At 46.9% G+C, this 17,749-nt stretch overlaps 1 protein-coding gene across 3 annotated transcripts in view; it reads right to left on the bottom strand.

The window, feature by feature from the left end:
- The window catches only part of PDE4B (phosphodiesterase 4B), a 216,640-nt gene that overhangs the window by 60,293 nt on the left and 138,598 nt on the right, over positions 1 to 17,749 (bottom strand). For all 3 annotated transcript variants that reach the window (XM_055815121.1, XM_055815122.1, XM_055815123.1), the window contains one exon: positions 597 to 791. In XM_055815121.1, coding sequence (XP_055671096.1) covers positions 597 to 791 — 195 coding nt within the window. The remainder of the gene's footprint in view (positions 1 to 596; positions 792 to 17,749) is intronic.

The following is a 17,749-nucleotide window of genomic DNA, read 5'->3' as shown; positions in this document are numbered from 1 at the left end:
TGACAGAAAACAGGATAGAGAAGAGTAATACTGTAAATGTAAGTACAGTATATTTCTATTGCCCAGGTTAATGGAGCATTAACTACTTAAGAAAAAGCAGAGATCATGTTAACCAGGCTCTGAGAATGTATGGTGAGAGTGCAACGGAGAAAAGAGTGCAAGCAAGCCAAGCACTGGAGCGTCAGGGTTCTCCTGTCTGCAGGTCCAACGGTGGCCTGGGCAGCTCACAGCAGTCTCTACCCTGAGCACAGCCCGGGCTTTACCCTGCAGTTAGCTGCAAGCGCTTCGTACCCCTAACACTAATTCCCACGTGAAGAACTACTACCAAGAAATGCAAAATTTCTCTGTTATTTCAGGATATGAATTTGAAAGCTCTTCTGCTAAATTACAGAGAAAAGGGGAATATTTTTGAGGATGGCATGGGGGAGAGGGAAGTCATGCCTTGGCAGACCATAAAAGCACCCATCTTGGGCACGCAGGCTATGAAATGTGAGTACCACCTACAGGCTCCTCTTAACAGAGCTCTGAGGATTACAGGAGGCCACATAAAGCTCTTAGTTACTGTAAAATATGATGTGAGTGGAATTTATGCTTACTGTTCACTTGGGAGAGAAGAGTTCCTGGACATCGTCTTTGGTGATAAGTCATAGTCACTGTCGGATCTGTACAGGAACGACTCCCTGCGCTGGCTGTGGCCCGGGAACGTCGTGTGCAATACGAGTCCTGATGAGGAGCTGGCCTGTGGGTCCAGTGGGCTGCGACCTGGTGACGGGCCATTTTCCACATCGAAGCTGTGAACAAAACACATACTGTGTGTCACGCGCGTCTGTCAAAATATGTTTTTCAGTGCATGTTCATGTTTGCATTGCCCACACCATGTCATTTGATCAGTACAGGAGACGCAGGGCTACATTTACTGGAGCCTCTCGCTGGTGTGTTTTTATTGTATGCAAGCAGGACTCTGCATTATGATAAAACATTTACCCCCGAGGCTTCCTTCCTGACTACATCTGCTCAGTCTTCCTTCAGCCTGAATTTCTCTAAGCTCAGCACAGCTCCTGTCACTCTCAGCATGAACATGCAGCAGTTAAACACTGCTACCAGGCTCTGCAGCCCTCCTCATGCCAGCCCCATGGCCACAGTGTTTGCACAAGTCAGGGGGTTTGATTTGCCAAACCTCACTCCAAGCCTTACAAGTGTAACAGGGACTAGAGAAGCTATGACATGCCACTGTCCTCCAGCCAAGCCCTGTCCCCATCCACTCTGGAAGCAAATTTTTGAAATCCTGCAAGATTGGCAAGGACTTGGCAGTTGTGTGAGCTGGATGTTCGAGTCTCTTTTCAGCCATAGTTCACATCTTAGCCATTCAAGAGATTAGTTCATCAGTTTCAAATAGCCGGGCTGCAAAATGAAAGACCATTTAAAAAAAATTCAAAAAGCCCCAAACCTTCTGTCACCATTTCCATTATACACCCACTTTCTTACGGTTTCGTAACTTGGCTGCTGCAACTTGTGGCTGAAGTCACCCTGGACACTTCAGCAAGTGACACCCCTCATAAACCCTGAAAATAAGAAGGTTGGCCTCTTTTGCTTGGGCATTCAGATCTGATATAAATACCATATGTGTGACCATGTTCCAGCTCAGCCAAGTGAAGTACAGCTGCATTCAGCATGAATTTTCTTGCCTTTGGAAGTCTGAGGCTTCATTTCACTTGCAGTGGGAGCTGAGATCTCACTCTAACCAGGGCATGTGCTTCTCCCCATTCCTGATGTTCTCCCAATTTATTTCCCCCACTGGGCAGGTGCTTAGACCCTGGCCATGGCACCAAGCTGCAATCTCGGCTGTGCATTTCTCTGTCCCTCCTTGCTCCTGCCTGACCCCACTCTTTAAGTCAAAAGATCCCCTGAACACAGTGGCAGGGAAGACCCTGTATCTCTCCGCTCTGCAGAGCACACAGCATGCTTTTAATTTTAACTACCCTGTGAGGAGGCAGACAAAATATACACATTAAAAGAGCAAAACTTCTGGCAGATCTGAAAGTAAGTAATGCACATAATTGTGAAAAAAATACAGGAGCGTGTGTCTAGTTGCAAAATGTATTGGCTTATTCTCCTTCTGTATGGAGTCCATACATACACACAGAGATTTAATACAGGTCGATCAAGGGATGAATGAGAAGGGGAAAACAAACACTAAACACCACAGAAGGGAATCACTAGTAGAGAAGTCTTGGAGAAAACCACTGACATGACGGTGCCATCGCTGAACTTGACCTACATTATTTAGAGATGAGGCCGGAGAGAATGAAAGACGAAGCAGGCTCAGAACAAAGGCAGCCTGCTCGAACAGTGACCTGACACCTCGAAGCATTAAGGCCACCTACCTCCCGACCAGGAAATCTGATTAAAATCCAAATTTTATGGCATAGCCTGTCTGCGGTTCTCTGGGCATTGGCAGGAAGGATGCAGAGCAGAGGACAAACCCTCTCACCACTGAACACCCAGGCACCAACTACAACCTCAGGTTTTGCAGAAGCATTTCAGGTTCCTGTATAATAAAACTGAACATCTTTCCTGGAGAAGCACCAAGCTGCAGTGTGACACCAAACTGCTTCCAGCAATGCAGGAGTGGGACACAGGAGCTGCACTGGAAGCAGCAGTGGTGGTGAAATGTAGGCTGCATGCCCTGATGTGGCAGCTCCTGATGTGAGCTGCTTCCTGGCATACACCAACTATTTCGTATGAACAACCACCAATGAATTACTGAACAATTTATCAAGTATCAGTAATAACACACCGCGTGTGAGAGACTGCACGCTTTGCTTAAGCAGTGATATTTATAACATAAATGTCTATTTACGGTTGTGTATCCACTTGGGAGGGAGTGGGTGCTGAGCGAGTTACTTTTGATGTCTCCAGAAACTACTTACTGGAGTGGAGCAATAGAAGACTATGTGTCCTGGCAGTTACTGTGTTCCTCGTGGCTGCAGATAGAGGGCAACTACTTTGGTCTCATGCCATTTGGTCTCACATATGGTTCCTCAAGAATTAAAAAATGCATGAGAACATACATTTAATTAGTGCAATCAAAAAATCACAAGCACCACTGCAAAGATTTTTAGATTCTTTGGAAATCCAAAGGCAGGGCACCAGTATAATACAGAACACACTGAAGGAGACTCCTACATCTACTGTGCCTCACTGTACTGTTTACTTACCTGACTGCTTAAGTACATCTTGAAACTGGTAATGGCTCAATTAATATTCTTTTCTTTTGCTCTTTATATTCTGCTGTTTTACCAATGACAGCCTGAGTACACTTTATTTGTACCCACAAAGTAATCAACGGAACAAACTCAGCTCTGTAACTATGGCGTCTACAAACAACAGCCAGCTGATAGTTAATCCGTACCTATTCAGAAAATTAACCTTGATTACTCAAAACAATTTATTGCAAAATCTTCAACTGAGAACATTTAGTTTACTGACACAAATGGAAATACAGCAATGAACTAAACCTGAGTGCTCAGCTGAGCACAGCTGCTTCTGGCTCTTTGATACTCTATCCGCTGCTTGCCCATAGACCGTAGCAATTGGCTTGCGAGAAAAAGTTAACACACAAGGTTTAAAAAGTGTGTAAGCAGAGGAACAAGTTTAGTAAGAGGGGAACTATCCACCAAAGATCTGGTTTTGCATGGCTTACGGTAGCATGGCTTCTATGCCTTGAGGTAGGTGGAAGATACTCAAATCCTCTTCCTTTCCCCTCTTTTAACATAAAAAACCCCCCTCACTGCTAGCCTAGGCCTATTCTGAGTCACTCATGCAGAAATTCCCACCTAAGCCCAAGGGATTTTCAGTATTTTCAGAGGATGTGAACAGTTACATAGCCGGAGGTGTTAAGAAGGACCTGACACTCTGTGACCTGGGTTAAAGGTGGAGGTTAAGCCTTGGCAAAGGCAGAGCTCCCCAGGAAACAGTTCGCCTGAACCGTGAAGGTTTTGCAGATTTCTACAGCACTTGCAGCTCTTGATGAGCTGGAGACATTCAGGCTGCGTTAGTGAGAAGCCCGGCACAGTTGACGCCCAGCTCGGAGTGCCGTGGCTGCTTGGAAGCTGGAGCCACCCTGCTTGCACGCAGCCAGCTCCTGGCTGCACACTGCCTGTGCTTCCCGTACCAGCGCCTGGGATGCTGCAGCATAGATCACGCAGTTAATCCAGCTGGAAAGGCGTTTTTATTTCTTTCCGCAAGTTCAGCCTGCAGCCATGCCGGCCCCCTCATCTGGCTCCTCTTCCTTGGGCCTGATCCAGCACTCAGCCAACCATGTGCTCAGCCATTAAATCAACAGAAAATTCCCCCCCAAAAGTGAGGGTGAACAAGGAGTTTGTAGCTCTCTCTACCAAGTGTCCTGTTTTATGCATTTTTAAGTGTCTATTTTGAACAGGCACTCCCAGTGGTACAGGTGGGTGGGCAAGGTGTTCACCAGGATGGCCAAACCCGGGTCCAAGTCTCTGCTGTCATGGCTTTTTAACAGTTACAAGAAGTCAAATATGGGAAACTGTTTCCCCCAGATGACCCAACATCAGGAGAATGTGGCTCGAGATATGTAGAGCAAGAGTTTAACCTTGTGTTTTTCAAATCTCTGCTGTACACTAAGTTCAACAGTTGCTTTTGGTCTATACAACAGCCCATCTAGAATTGTGTCCTGAGGGAAAAAACATCTCCCAAAGAAACATTTGCTGAAATTGTCAAGAACTGCAATTAGATTGTAAAGTTGCCCTCTCAGGGCTGCATTTCCCACTAATTTTTTTCATTACAAGTTAACTGATGAACTCTGCTGGAAAAACTTAATCACCAAAGAATACTCTGCAGATTGTAAGGGCCCTCTCCAAAGTCTGCAGCACCCCACAGTCTTTGCCTAAGTGGAACATAAAGCTGCATTTGTCTCGTTAAACATAAGGATGGCAAAGCACAAAGCACCCACCGCTACAATAGCCTAGAGAAAAAATGCCAAAATTTGCTTGCAGTTTACCTTCGAGCAACAGCGCTTGCAGTCAAGACACCCCATTTGTGAAACAACCTTTGGGACCGGAGCACTGAAGCAGTGGTGGCAAGTGCCAGAGGTAAAAAATCAGGGGACACCTGATCTGTTATTCTATGGTTGTTCCTCACCCCATGTCCAAACCAAGGCTGGATGAAGTATCTTTGGCCCAGGGCACAGTCCTCAATCATGATGTACTGCTTCTTTCCCCTAACCTCCCGCGCCGCCCCCAGGGGCAGTTCTGCATGAGCACGTGTATGCTTACTGCACTCAGGACTGAGCAGGCACTGTTGAGACTTAAAATTGCGTTACCTCAACACATAGCTCACAGACTTGCTATCTGAGGTCCCTATAAATCCTTCAAGGTAAGCTACATAAATACCTGTCCCCTGTAGGAGATCTCCTCTCTAAAAAGCATGCCTTGCTCTATGGTCTTAGGAGCTCCAGCGCACTGAGCTGGCACTGTTCCCTGCCTGCCTCCAACTTGTGTTACCAGGTTTCTTCAGCCAACTTTTCCAAGCGCCGTGACAATCTCAGGGAGTGACGGTTGTCTCGAGGCCACCAAGGGCTTCCAAGAAGTTGAGTCCACTTGAACAGAGACAAAAACCGGCTCCACAGGACGAAAGGTGACAGCATCCATATGGGATGGGCATTAGTTAACCACTGACACAAATCAGTGGTGCAATCCCTATGCCAGAAAATAATTGCAAATCAAAGAATTGACATCAATCTGTTGAGACAAAAACAAGTCTCCTGAGGCCCTTCTGTTTTTAATGCCAGATTCAGGAACACACAATTCATGAGTACACGTGAGTGGCACCCCTGAGGACAGCATATTCTCAGGGTTACAGACCACCAGCAGAAACCCAGCAGCAGATGAAGAGGGGGACTGGGGGGCCAGAGAAAGCCACAAATCCCAGTGTGAGCCAAAGGGACCAGCAGACCCACCAACCAACCCCCAACGTGGCAAGTGCACAGCCAGCGCAGCAAAGGCAAAGAGAGCAATGGCAGGGGCAGCACCACAGCCCAGCGAGTCCCCACTCTCAGCACTGCAGAACTGGGAAGGAAGGTGGCCTGTCCCCTGGCTTTCTCTCCAGAGCCAGGCTAGTTAAACTCAACATCCAGGCTCTCCGCTTACTGGGTTGGATGAGAGGAAAGCTGGTGGTGGTGGAGGAGAGGAGGTGGCAGGGTCGGCAGTGTGAGGAGCAGGGTGGCTGCAGAGCAATGCTCAGTAGGGAGGACAGTGCAAGCGACGGGGCAGCAGCAGCTCCATCTCCTTTGTCCCTCTGCATTTTTTAATAAACCAAGGTCTTAATGACGTGAAGAGCAAAGAAGACAGCAGGTGGCAGGAGTTAGCTGTAGCTGGCTCTGACAAGCAGCTAAGGAGGGGGCACTTGCTTTGGACCTGTGGAAAGATGTGATTATAACACCGCAAAGAACAAATAAGCAACATCAAACCAGCAGAAATCATGCTCAACTGTAAAACACAATGAGATTTCATGAGTCAGTCTGCAAAACAAAGAAAATTAATAAAAGCAACCCCCAACTGTCCAAATTCTGCAGTTTTACAGTAACAACTACAATTTCTCTACATTAAAAACTCCTGCAGTCTTCTATCACAAGCAGAAAATCCAACCAAGCCTCTGTGGACAGTTGGATCCCTGCCGTAGGACTCTCCATCGCCCTCCAGCCATCTTTGCCCCCACCCAGCGATGGGGCCAGCTCCCTCCAGCATCCATGAGGACGCATCAGACCAGTCCTATATCAATCCTAAACCAGCCCCGCTCCTTCCCACAGCACAGCATCACCCTCACATGAAAGCACTGCAGCTGACCAAAGACGCCACCTCCAACTAATCCAACAATTCAGGCTTTTGAGCTCTTTGATCTACCTCTGCAAGGGGGTCTTGGCACAAAACTTTTTGGTGGAGTAGCAATATGGAAGAGACAGCATCGGGAGCGCATTGCCCCTGGATTAGCATTGCCCGCCAGCAGTCTTGGAACGTGGTAAGATTTGGAATAAAAACTGAAAAATAGGACTGTGCTATGATTTTGATGTATTCCAGAGTCATTTGAATAGTCATTGCAAGTCAAATCGTTACCATGAGAGCTACACAGCCCCACAGTTTGCTTCTAGATCTGTAATGTAAACCACACAGACAGGCACATTTAAGTCTATCAAACCAGGCAGGCTTGTGTATTTTTTGTTTATGTTACGAATTTACACTTTTCCTGAGGATGACAGCACTGGCTCTACAAGTAGAGGGCTTACCATCTGCTTTGCCTTCCCAGACTCATTCCTGAGGGCATTACTCCTGATCTTCTACGTACGGTACCACCTTTACTATGGTATCAAATATGTTTCCAAAATACAGGATTTCAGGAAGTTTGGGCAGACTCTGCTAATTATAAAGATCCCCTTGTGATCATTAGAGCCCTGTTTCTCACCATGACATTCAGCTGGATTTTTAACACCATTAGCAAGGAAAAATGCTGTTTCTTACACCTTCAGATCTGTACAGGTGCAACTGCTTCTCACTGCTATCTAATTTTGTGCACCTGTTTCCCATTACCAGAACAGCTTGCTGTTTTTTCGAAACAACCTTTCATGCAGAAAGGTCTGTGCTTGAAACCATCGGCACCTAATGAAACAGGATCGGACACGCAGCGGGCGTGCCAGAGCTGAGCGCACTGACAGCCGATGCAGATGCCCTAGCATGGGCACAAGGCTCCGTGAGCCTGACTGCTCTCAGTCAGATTTTTTTTTTCCCCTTCCTGACCTTCTCCCACCAAGGAGAACACCTTGTTGCTCTCAGGGGCCTCTCAAAAGTGTTCAAAACCCTCTGCTAGGCTTGTCCCTCATGTGACTCCCAACTCTTTTTTATCTCCAGAGCCTAAATGCCCATGCCTCCCGACATGCAGCCACCAAGCCCTTGCAGTGCCCCCCCCAGCACTGTCTATCACAGCTGCCTGGCACAGAAAACTCAGCAGCACTTACTGAAGTGTTTGTAATGTAAACTGTCATTTGCTGCTAAACATGTTATTAAGCCTCTGCGTGTATCACAAAGCAAAAATATATGTTTATTTGACTTTGTTATCTCTGAGTATATAAGTTCACTCTTCCTAGTGGCTTTCTTGTTCAACGGGTGCAATGGGGGCAGAATAACCAGAGCCCCCTGCCATGGCCCACAGCCTGCCTGCTGCCGCAGAAGATGGGGCCAGGAATTAGCTTGCCTTGTGCTTACAAACTGCTTTGAATCGCAGTTTGCCTGATTCCAGCCCTGGTGTCCAAGGCAGACCTGAGAGCTAGTGGTGCTCGCTTTGCACCCAGGGCCATCTTCAGAGTAGTACAAAGATAAAAATGAATATACACAGCAAGAGCCCTTACAGCTCTCCAGCGTAACTCGTCAGCAGCACCCTGGTGAGGCTCCCGGTTTGCACAGCAGCAAACATCCATTCAGCTGCCAGCTTGGCACAAGCACTGCTAGTTTTTAAGGGATGTTATGAAGTGCTCATTTATTTTTTTAAAGCCCTATTTGCTATGCAGATGCCACTGTGCTATCTGCTTGTTCTGTCTGCAGCGATTACTGCCTGAAACTTTCAGCATCTTGCACATAAGGTCCTTGAGCCATTACTTCTCCCCGTGGCCATTCACTCACCAGCACTGGTGAAAGCCACCAGGCTGCGGAGCTCCTGCCCGAGCCCAAGGATGGTGTGCAGCACCATGCCACACTGGCTGCAGTCTCACGCTATGCCACAGCAGCCACAAATAGATGTTGGAAAAGTACAGGAGGTAGGTAAAAATGAGTTTGGATTTTCTTTTAGCACAGAGGGTTCCAAAAAATTTAATCCTTTTCATGTTTACTACAGATAAGTAGCTTGACATTATCCTGTAACAAGCTAACATCATGTGGTTGTTTAAGTCCTCCGAAGAAGAAATTCTGAATTCTGTAAACCAGTTGTTATTTTCCCACATGTACAACCTGGGCTATTTTATCATCTTACTATGGTTCACTGTCATTAATCTCTGGAAAATGCAAGGCATAGTCAAACACAACGGACACCCTCTCTATTTTCACTTCCAGAGCTTGTAAATGCAGATGAGTGTGAACGTGATCATTCTTAGTGCAGGCAGCAATGCCACTTCCTAAGGGCTTTTTCCTCCTCAAAGTACTCCAGCTAGCAACCGATGGAGCAGCTGCTGTTCTTCCCTGCCGCTGCTGCCCAAGCCAAGGTATTACCATCCCTGCGCAGCACTTACACAGCTCTTCTTGCCTTACAGGTGTTTCTGCCCAGCACCCTCCATCCGCTCACAAATCATCAGGACCAAATCTGCCCCGGCACACGGGCTGTGCTTTTGCTGTGCTGAAGGACCCGGCTGGGCCTCACCGAAGGGACAACTGCCACCTTTTCCCTGCTGGAAAGGTGCTGGAGAGGCAGTTGCACACCCATGGCCTGCCCTATAGGTGGCACGGGGAGAGCACGGTGCTCCTCAGCAGACACTCGCTGGATTCTGGCATCACCTGCTCTGCAAAACGGTGCTGTTCTGCGGCACAGGTGTTTACATTCAAGTTATAGGACAGTATTTATCCCAGCCTGGCCTGGCTGCTATGCTCTGCTCAGTGTCAGTTCAGCTTTTACAGCTGCATCTAAGCACCGTAACATTTTACAGACTCTCTTTCCCAACACGTAAGACATGGATGTTGCCTCCCCTGGAGGAGGCTGCCTGCGGCGGCCTGGTTCGTGTGATGGGGACCCCACTGGGGTCTGCAGCTTAGCCCAGTGCTTCTGTGCTGCTTCAGGACACCTTACAGCATTTCTGCCTATGGACAAGCTCTGCTCCCTCCCCAGAGCCAGCCTGGGGTGGGTAATTCCACCCAGCAAGTGGGTACATGGGGTCCAGCCTCGCATTTTCCCCACCAGGGTATTACTGGTAATGAAAGGGGAATTACAGTCATATATTTCATCCTTTATCAATTTATCAAGTATCTCATATACCTGTTAAGTGTAATCCGCACTTAACACTCTTCCCAAAGCATTCAGTGCAGTAATGGTAAATGCCAGCCAGCAGCACAAGTCTCAAGGGACCCATACGCAAACAATCTCTGCTTCCAGTATGTAGGGAAGTATTCTCGTATCTGTACGGAACCAGAGCATCAGGAGGCTGCCGGCCAGAGTCATGGTTTATTTCATGCTGACCTTAAAAAGAGGATCGCCTGGCACGACTCCAGGAAGCACTTTTGCCTTTTCAAACAGGCCAGCAAAGTCACAGCAAGCCGCTTTGCTCTGCCCTAACTCTGTCTGGCTGCGACAGGTTGCACGAAGGCATCAACTACAAATCAAATAGCTGTTCTGAGCTGCTGTCAAACAGACAGGAGTAAAGTGACAATAATTTTTAACAAGTTACAGAGACCACAGATTTTTCCATTTTACCTGGCTAATCTGACCTGGGAAGACAGACAGACTTTGAGTCAGGTTTACACATTTTCTGCACTGATGTTTTAAACTACCCTCAACTCACCTACAATACCCAAAAGTCCAACAGTGGATGTATGGAAAGCTGCTGCACTAAGAAATGCACCAAGCCTTTTCACTCAATTCATAAAATAATTATTTGACCTGGTTTTGGGATTTTTCTCCATAATTGGTATCTGTGCTCCCTGTCAGCAAAAAGACAATGAAATGTCCTAAGATGGTATTCAGATTATTAAATCCTTTGGAGACTCTTCCCTCCCCCCAAAAATTAATCCGGTTGGATACATTTCAGCAAAATTTTACTTGCTTCACATCTTTCAAATGTCTGTACTCTTCACCTTTTATTTCAATAGGAGAAGACACTGTTCACAGCAAATGGCAAAGTACGCTGATGTGATTTCAAGGGCAATCTTTTTTATAGCTCTTATTGATCATTTCAGGCCCAGCAGAAGCTTAATGTAAAAGCAGCCTCATCCAAATCACGAGCATCTGCCAACTGGTACTATTTGAGCACAAAACATCAAGGATGGAAAAACCTGGCTCTTTGGCAGAAAGTCGCACGTTTACTCAGCCTAAGTGGTTTGGCACACGGACTGAGCGGAGGGTTAGAAACGGCACCCTTTTCTGGGGTACTGCAATGATGAACAATACCAATACCCCATGGTTAATACAACTTCAATAGAATATTTGCTATAACTCCTTCCCTGGCAATCACAGTATTTCTGTCTTCTCTGGGAAATGCAGAGAAATTGCTCACAGGTATGATTTTAAATTGCAGCTCCTTACTCTGGTCAATCACAGCCACAGCCATCACTGTGCTTCTCACTGCTCATTTGTTCTGTTGCCATTAGCATAGCACGGTCCTGACGGTAAGGCCGGAGGGACTCAGCTCATTCCTCCTGCTGAAACGGCCGCTGAGGGATGATGCCCTTCTTCTGTACGTGTGCCAGGGGCAAAGGCCAGCAGAGGAGATGAGATCTTCAAGCTAAAGGACAATGCTATCACAAGAACAAGTGGGTATAAAACAGGCATGAATAAACTGAGGCTGGAAATCAGAGGAAAATTTTTTGCCTCGAGAGCAGACAGATCACTGAACAGCTTTCCTGTAGGAGTGATGGGGGTAAACACCAACTTGATGTTATTATTGGTGGGATTAATAACATAATTGACTACAACATGGTGGGATGGAGCCGGGTGGCGTTGGAGGCTCATCCCACAGCTGGCACCCCGATGGACATGGGAGGGAACCTCCGTCCTGGCTCGGAGGGAGCCGATTCCTGCGATGCCCACGTTTCCCTCTTGCTGTCTGTGAGCCAACACAGATGAGCCGTATCCACTGAACATCCATCTACTCTATAGAAGCACACTTACTTGGGGGACATCACAGCGACACGCAGAGATGAGCTGTCACGTTTAGGGTCTCTTTGTTCCCTTCCTGCCTCCCCAGTGCTGCACAAAGCTGCCTACCAAACCCCTTCTCTCCTGTGCTAAGCTGAAGCCTGGCCAGCACGGCAGGCACAAGCAAGATGCAAGCAAGTGGCTGGCATCAAAAGGATGTTGCACCATCCCAAACGAGACACCTCTGACATTGCCTTTGCCACCAACGCTGTTACCGTAGCTCTGGATAACCCCCATACCTCAGCACGTGTGCAGGCAGAGGCAGGAAATACAAACCGTGCATCTGCTGGCATGCACAATACAGTATTTCCATATATTTGCATTTTTACTAATGATAGTGAGCTGGAAGGGACACCTGAGTGCTGCCTCGGCAGTGACCAGCAGTGACACGCTCTGCCTGCCCACACTCCTTCCCTTCCTCCTCAGGCTGTTTGAAAACAAAAGGGGGAAAAAGAGGGTGAATTTAAAACACAGATTTTTATTTTCTGCTATTAAATCATGTGCTCTGAAATGAGCTTTAATAATTCTGGACAGTAAACTGCATTTAGCAAAAGGAAAACCTTCTCCAGCATGGAGAGAAGACAGAAATGGCGGGCAGCAAGAGCAAAAAAGGACAGAAATGGTGGGCAGCAAGAACAAAACCCTCTATAGGAGTGACTATGGGCCCAAAAAGCCAGGCAGGGCAAAAGTTTTGCAGCATTTTCATGTAGTTTATGCCAAACTGAGCTCATACAGTAAAAACATGGCCCCAGATTTTCTAGGTGTGGCAGAGCTCAGGATGTCAGTCCTCGCAGGCCTGCCAGCAATTGATCTCAGAACATGTTAGGAAGGAGGCAGACATTATTACCCATTACATCTGATATCCATTATCTGTCTTTTTTCCCCCTTTAACCTTTCTAGCACCCTTACAGCTTGCTTCTCCATCCAAAACAAGTCTCAAACGGCGGTGTGTGTCTGCACAGGCCAGCCCTTCTCAGGTCTCCAGATCAATGCGGTTCTCATCCCGGTTCTCTGGCTCTCACGGAGATGGTGCAGGGACCTCCACTCCATTCCTGGCACTCAACGTGCAGCTCAAACTCCCAGCCTCCTCTACGCACAATTTCACAACCACCTTGTGACTTCTCTATAGCATGTTCATGCTTGCAACAGTCTGCATCTTATTGCCAAATCATCTCCTTGCTCAAGTCCTACCTCAGATCATCATCTTACCACGAAGCCCTTCAGAAAAGCTCCTGCCAGCCTCCTACACTGCCTTCTCATACACTGCATCTCAACCAACTCCTCCCTGCTGCGTTTCTAAAAGCCTCTTGGGAAGGAATTATTTCTCTGATGTGAAAGCAGGTAGTGCACTGTTGGCACCTAAAATATCATTTAATAACACTGTTATTTTCTCTAGACCTGCAAATTTTCCCAAGACCTGCTTCAGGGTTCATTTTGATCTTCCTTAATTAGTGATCCCTTAGAAGCTCTGTTTCATGTCGAAAATCACTTGCTGGAATCATTATTCTGGAGTCACTTGCTACAAATCATAAAGCTGCACTGTTCAAAAGAAATTGAGACGTGGGAGTGCAGAGCAAAATAAATTGCAGCCCCAAACTATGAATATATTAATGCAGCCATAAGTCATCAAGTCCAGTAATAGCAAACAATGCAGCAATACAGCCACAAACACTTAGAGATTAGGAAGAAATATTGGCAAAGTACTTGCTACAATTGATCACCATCTAATAATGAAGAAGGTGAAGTTTTCACTGTGAATAAGCATAAATGTGTAGGCATGGCACAAAATCATTATATCTGATTGCAGTTTAAGACTCACGTCATCATAGCAAAAGCTTCATTCTTGAACTAATAGAATTTAGACATCCTGAGTATTTTATTGTATTGATAAAGGTTTGTACTGAGCTAATGAAGAATGAGTGGGCAGAAGTAGTCAATGCCCAAAATGGATCCATTTTAAAAATATTGAAAAATAAAAAATTGTGTGAAAACACTCCGTGTTGCAAATCCTGAAGACAGTATGCACAGACGTGTCAGTCCAAGGGAGGGAAAGAAATGTTTGATTTCACTCATGAAACACGAGAGAAAACACTGGAAACTAGTGAGGAGCTGCTGAAAGCCCCAGGGGGGCTGCCAGGGGCGCAACAGGCAGGGCAGGCGAGGCAGGCAGGGCTGTAGCGGGGTCCTGGGCCACACACGCAACCCCAGCCCTGGTGATGCTGGGGCCTTGAGCAAACACTCCAGCGCACACCAACACTCCTGCGAGGGCTGAGCCCAGAGGTACCTGCTCAACACCGGTTTTCAGATCAATAATTCTATACGCTGTAGGCCTGAGCGTTCTTCCTGTGGCTCTGCACCGAGTGTGGGGGGGTGTTAATTCTTCATCTGCTTGCAGAAAAGCTGCGTGTGCTAGATCACTGCTAGCCATATCATCTAAATTAGAAAGATGGATTAAAATTAGCCTGTTCAAGCTCAGATTAATTCCCAGCAGAGGACTGGAAGGAAACTAACTGAGCACCGGTCTGCACCCTCCCACCCCAGCTCAGGCAGCTGTCTTCTCCAGCCTAAGCCAAGATGCAGTTTCTGAAACCTTTCCCCTTGCTCTCTGTGCTTTTTCTGAACTCCAGCCGAAATCCAGCTCCTTCCTTCCTTCATGTAGGAGAGTGGGCCAGCTCCGAGTTTTCAGGTTAGGAAACCTTTCTGCAAATGTGTTGATGCACTTGGAACTGGATGATGGCCAAGAAACCAATCAGTCCCAGGGCGAGCAGGACGGCGTGTTATCTGTCTGCCAGCCGCCAGGAGCGTCTGGAAATGGTCAAGATTACCAAGCCAGGGTGGGAGACAAACAACGGGTATTCCCTTTATACCACTCAGCCAGAATAAAATGTGACACGCTATATTAATAACCTGGCGTCACCCAGCAAAACATCTGACCGAGGGGAACACGAAATGCCACGCAGATATCAAGGGCCTGATGGCAAGTCATGTGAAGAACAAACAAGATAGCTGGGTGGCATGAGATGCAAGCAGGGAACAAAACCCTAATGTCAAGCCTTTTTGTGCTGAGCAGAGTCAGCCCCAAATGGTTTGTGATTTTTGCTTTCTGCCAAGGTACTGCTTTAATTGGGCAAGGGAGACTGTTGAGTATTGAATAACATAGAGCGGAGAGGAAAATGGCATGTGCTGGGCTGAGAAGCCATGTAGAAGTCAACCTGCTTAAGTGCAAGAATTTATTACTGGTAGGAACACATCTTATTCATTATAGCTTTTTACTTTACTATTCTAAGAAGTGTTTTCTGTGACTTAATTTAAGAACGTAGCCTTTTTTGTGTGTGCTGTTAACCAGCCACACACAGAAATAAAATTCTGTCTAAATTTATGTTCACAGGCTCCACTCGTTTCAGTAAACAAAGCCAGAACTAACTCCCACCCCTTTCCATTTCCTTGGGTGAGGTGGAAGCAAAAAGCCACTGACTGCTAAGACAGCCTGAGGACATAACCACGGACACGGTGGTGGACCTCACCCCTGCCATGACTCTCCCGTGCACTGGCCCGGTGGCTCAGTGGTGGCAGGGAGCGAGCAATGCCACCTTAACTACACACTGCTCTTACTTGCAAAGCAAGGGCAACTCTTGTGAGGGCTGATAGAGCACAGTTCTCTCTGGGAGCAGGGGCTGAAACCTTCTGGGTGTCTCCAAGACATCAAAAGTTGGCCTAACTCCTACATTATGATGGTGGCCTACAGGGCTTCTCAAGCAAATCTCTGATGTAGAAAATTGAGCAAGCATAGCTGAGTTGCTTATTGACTTGAATTTAATAGATTAGTTAATAAGCCCAGGGACCTCATCACAGAAGTAACATCCTAGCAATGCTCCTTCCTAGACTCCATAATCATCTGAATAGCGTCTTTGGTACTTGAAACACTTTCCAGCATAAAGATGGTGCAATAGCAGCATTCAAGCCTAGAATAGCTGGACTGGCTGCACTCTGTCTTCACAAGGGTATGAAATTCTTGCGGCAGTCTAAGAAAGAAGAATCACTTAGCACAAATAAGGTCTTTTAAAACCGCTGATTAAATAGATATTCACAAGATAGAGCACAATGGCTTTGATGGAGCCATTGCAACCTATTACATAAATCCTCATTCATGCCCATGAGAGCTTTTCCTTTTCTTTTTTAATAACAGAAGAGAAAATGAAGCCACGTAAAAGATATTAAATTGCATAAAAATGTGTGACTGGTAAGTTCATGACTTAAACTCAGAGAAGCAAAAAGATGGAGAGTTTGGGCTGGAGCTCTCGGCTGCCGCGCAGCCCCCCGCTGGGACCTTGCGCTGTGGCCTTGGCTCACTGGCACCGGAGCTCACTGCTTGCTTGCTCAGACCCAGCTCCGCAGCACCAGACACCTCTCCCGAAGAAGAGGATGTAATTGCAAAGTTTATTTATGGATATACAGGGCTGCCGACAATGAAAGCAAAGCGTTATGTGAGGGGTCAGGCTGGTACGTAGAAACTCTGTCCCTTACTCTATAAATGTTCCTCATCTGTGCGTATACTGCGACAGCCCCAGCACCTTCCAGCCAGGCATTAAGCAACGCAGCTGACGCATGTTAGCAGCGTACCATTTATACTTCCACGTACTGCTGTACTAACATGTCAGACCTGATTGAAGGCAATACTTTCACTATAGCTTTGGCAATTTTCTGTGTTTCCTCCCAATAATGGATTTTATTATTTTTTTTTGGCCAGAATCCACTTCTTCACACATTTAATCTGAAATATATACTATTACATCAGTCACCAGCTGACCTCGTTAGCTGGGCTTGCTCTAATGGAGCTAAAACTGATCTGGGAAAGCAGCGATAAGTTTAATAAATTAGTTTTTAAAACAGTGTATAATTTTACTGCAGTAAAGCAAAAGGGGGTCAGCTTGTTCTTCCAGACTCCACTCCAAACAATTTACTGTCCTTACAGATGAAAAAAATGCAGGCAGTCTTTTGTGATTTGAGTGAAACTAGGGCATTCAATCCATACCCACTTCAAAACTTCACTCACAGATGGCTATTCCTTCAGCTAATATTTATTCTCCAGATTTTCAAGAAAGCCCTTTTATGCTCTCAACAAGGCTAGGTACAGACACAGCATCTCCTTCACTGCCACCTGCCGCCAGTAAATCTCTGCTCTCGTAAGTGTCTCTAACTGCAAATAGATGAAATCAAGCTGCAACCAGGCAGACTCACTCTCCCCGGAGTTAGGGTGTCATACAACACCGGGAGCTCCATGGCCCTGCCAACAAGGGCATGAGGGACCTGGCAACTTGGCCCAGCAGCAGGACTCGAAACAGAAGTCAGTATCCTTGTTGAGACAGCATCAAGAAGCACATTGATCTCAAGAGACCTGTAACTTCAGGAGCAGACAAAAGTGTAATAAAGAAGTTCCGAACCCTGCCTTTCTTCTCGTGGCTGGATGTCGGAGCTCTTCAGCCAAGTGGCTCTACGGGAATTGGGGAGACACACACCAGGGTGACTTGGTGACACGGGACAGCCAAGCTCAACGCTCCCTGGACCTGTAAGGCATCTTCTCTGCCTTGCTTCTTGCAGGAGAGGGGCTAGTTTGTGCCTGCTATGAGCGGTGGGCTTCCTTCCAAATGCTGTGCAGTCCGTATATGTCCACACAGCGGTTCTTCACAACCAGGCAGACACAACTTCTTGTGGATTCGCTGACCCGAGCCACCCCACTGAGACAGGCTGTGGCCCCCACTTCACACTCACCAGCCACTGATGTGGACAGCACACAGAACCAACCACTTCTTTCCTGCTCCTCACCACAAGAAAAGGTTAA

Source organism: Falco peregrinus, chromosome 10, assembly GCF_023634155.1.
Source record: "Falco peregrinus isolate bFalPer1 chromosome 10, bFalPer1.pri, whole genome shotgun sequence".
NCBI classification, from domain to species: domain Eukaryota; kingdom Metazoa; phylum Chordata; class Aves; order Falconiformes; family Falconidae; genus Falco; species Falco peregrinus.
The sequence above is the reverse complement of the archived record's forward strand: the minus strand, read 5'-3'. Positions and strand labels throughout refer to the sequence as shown.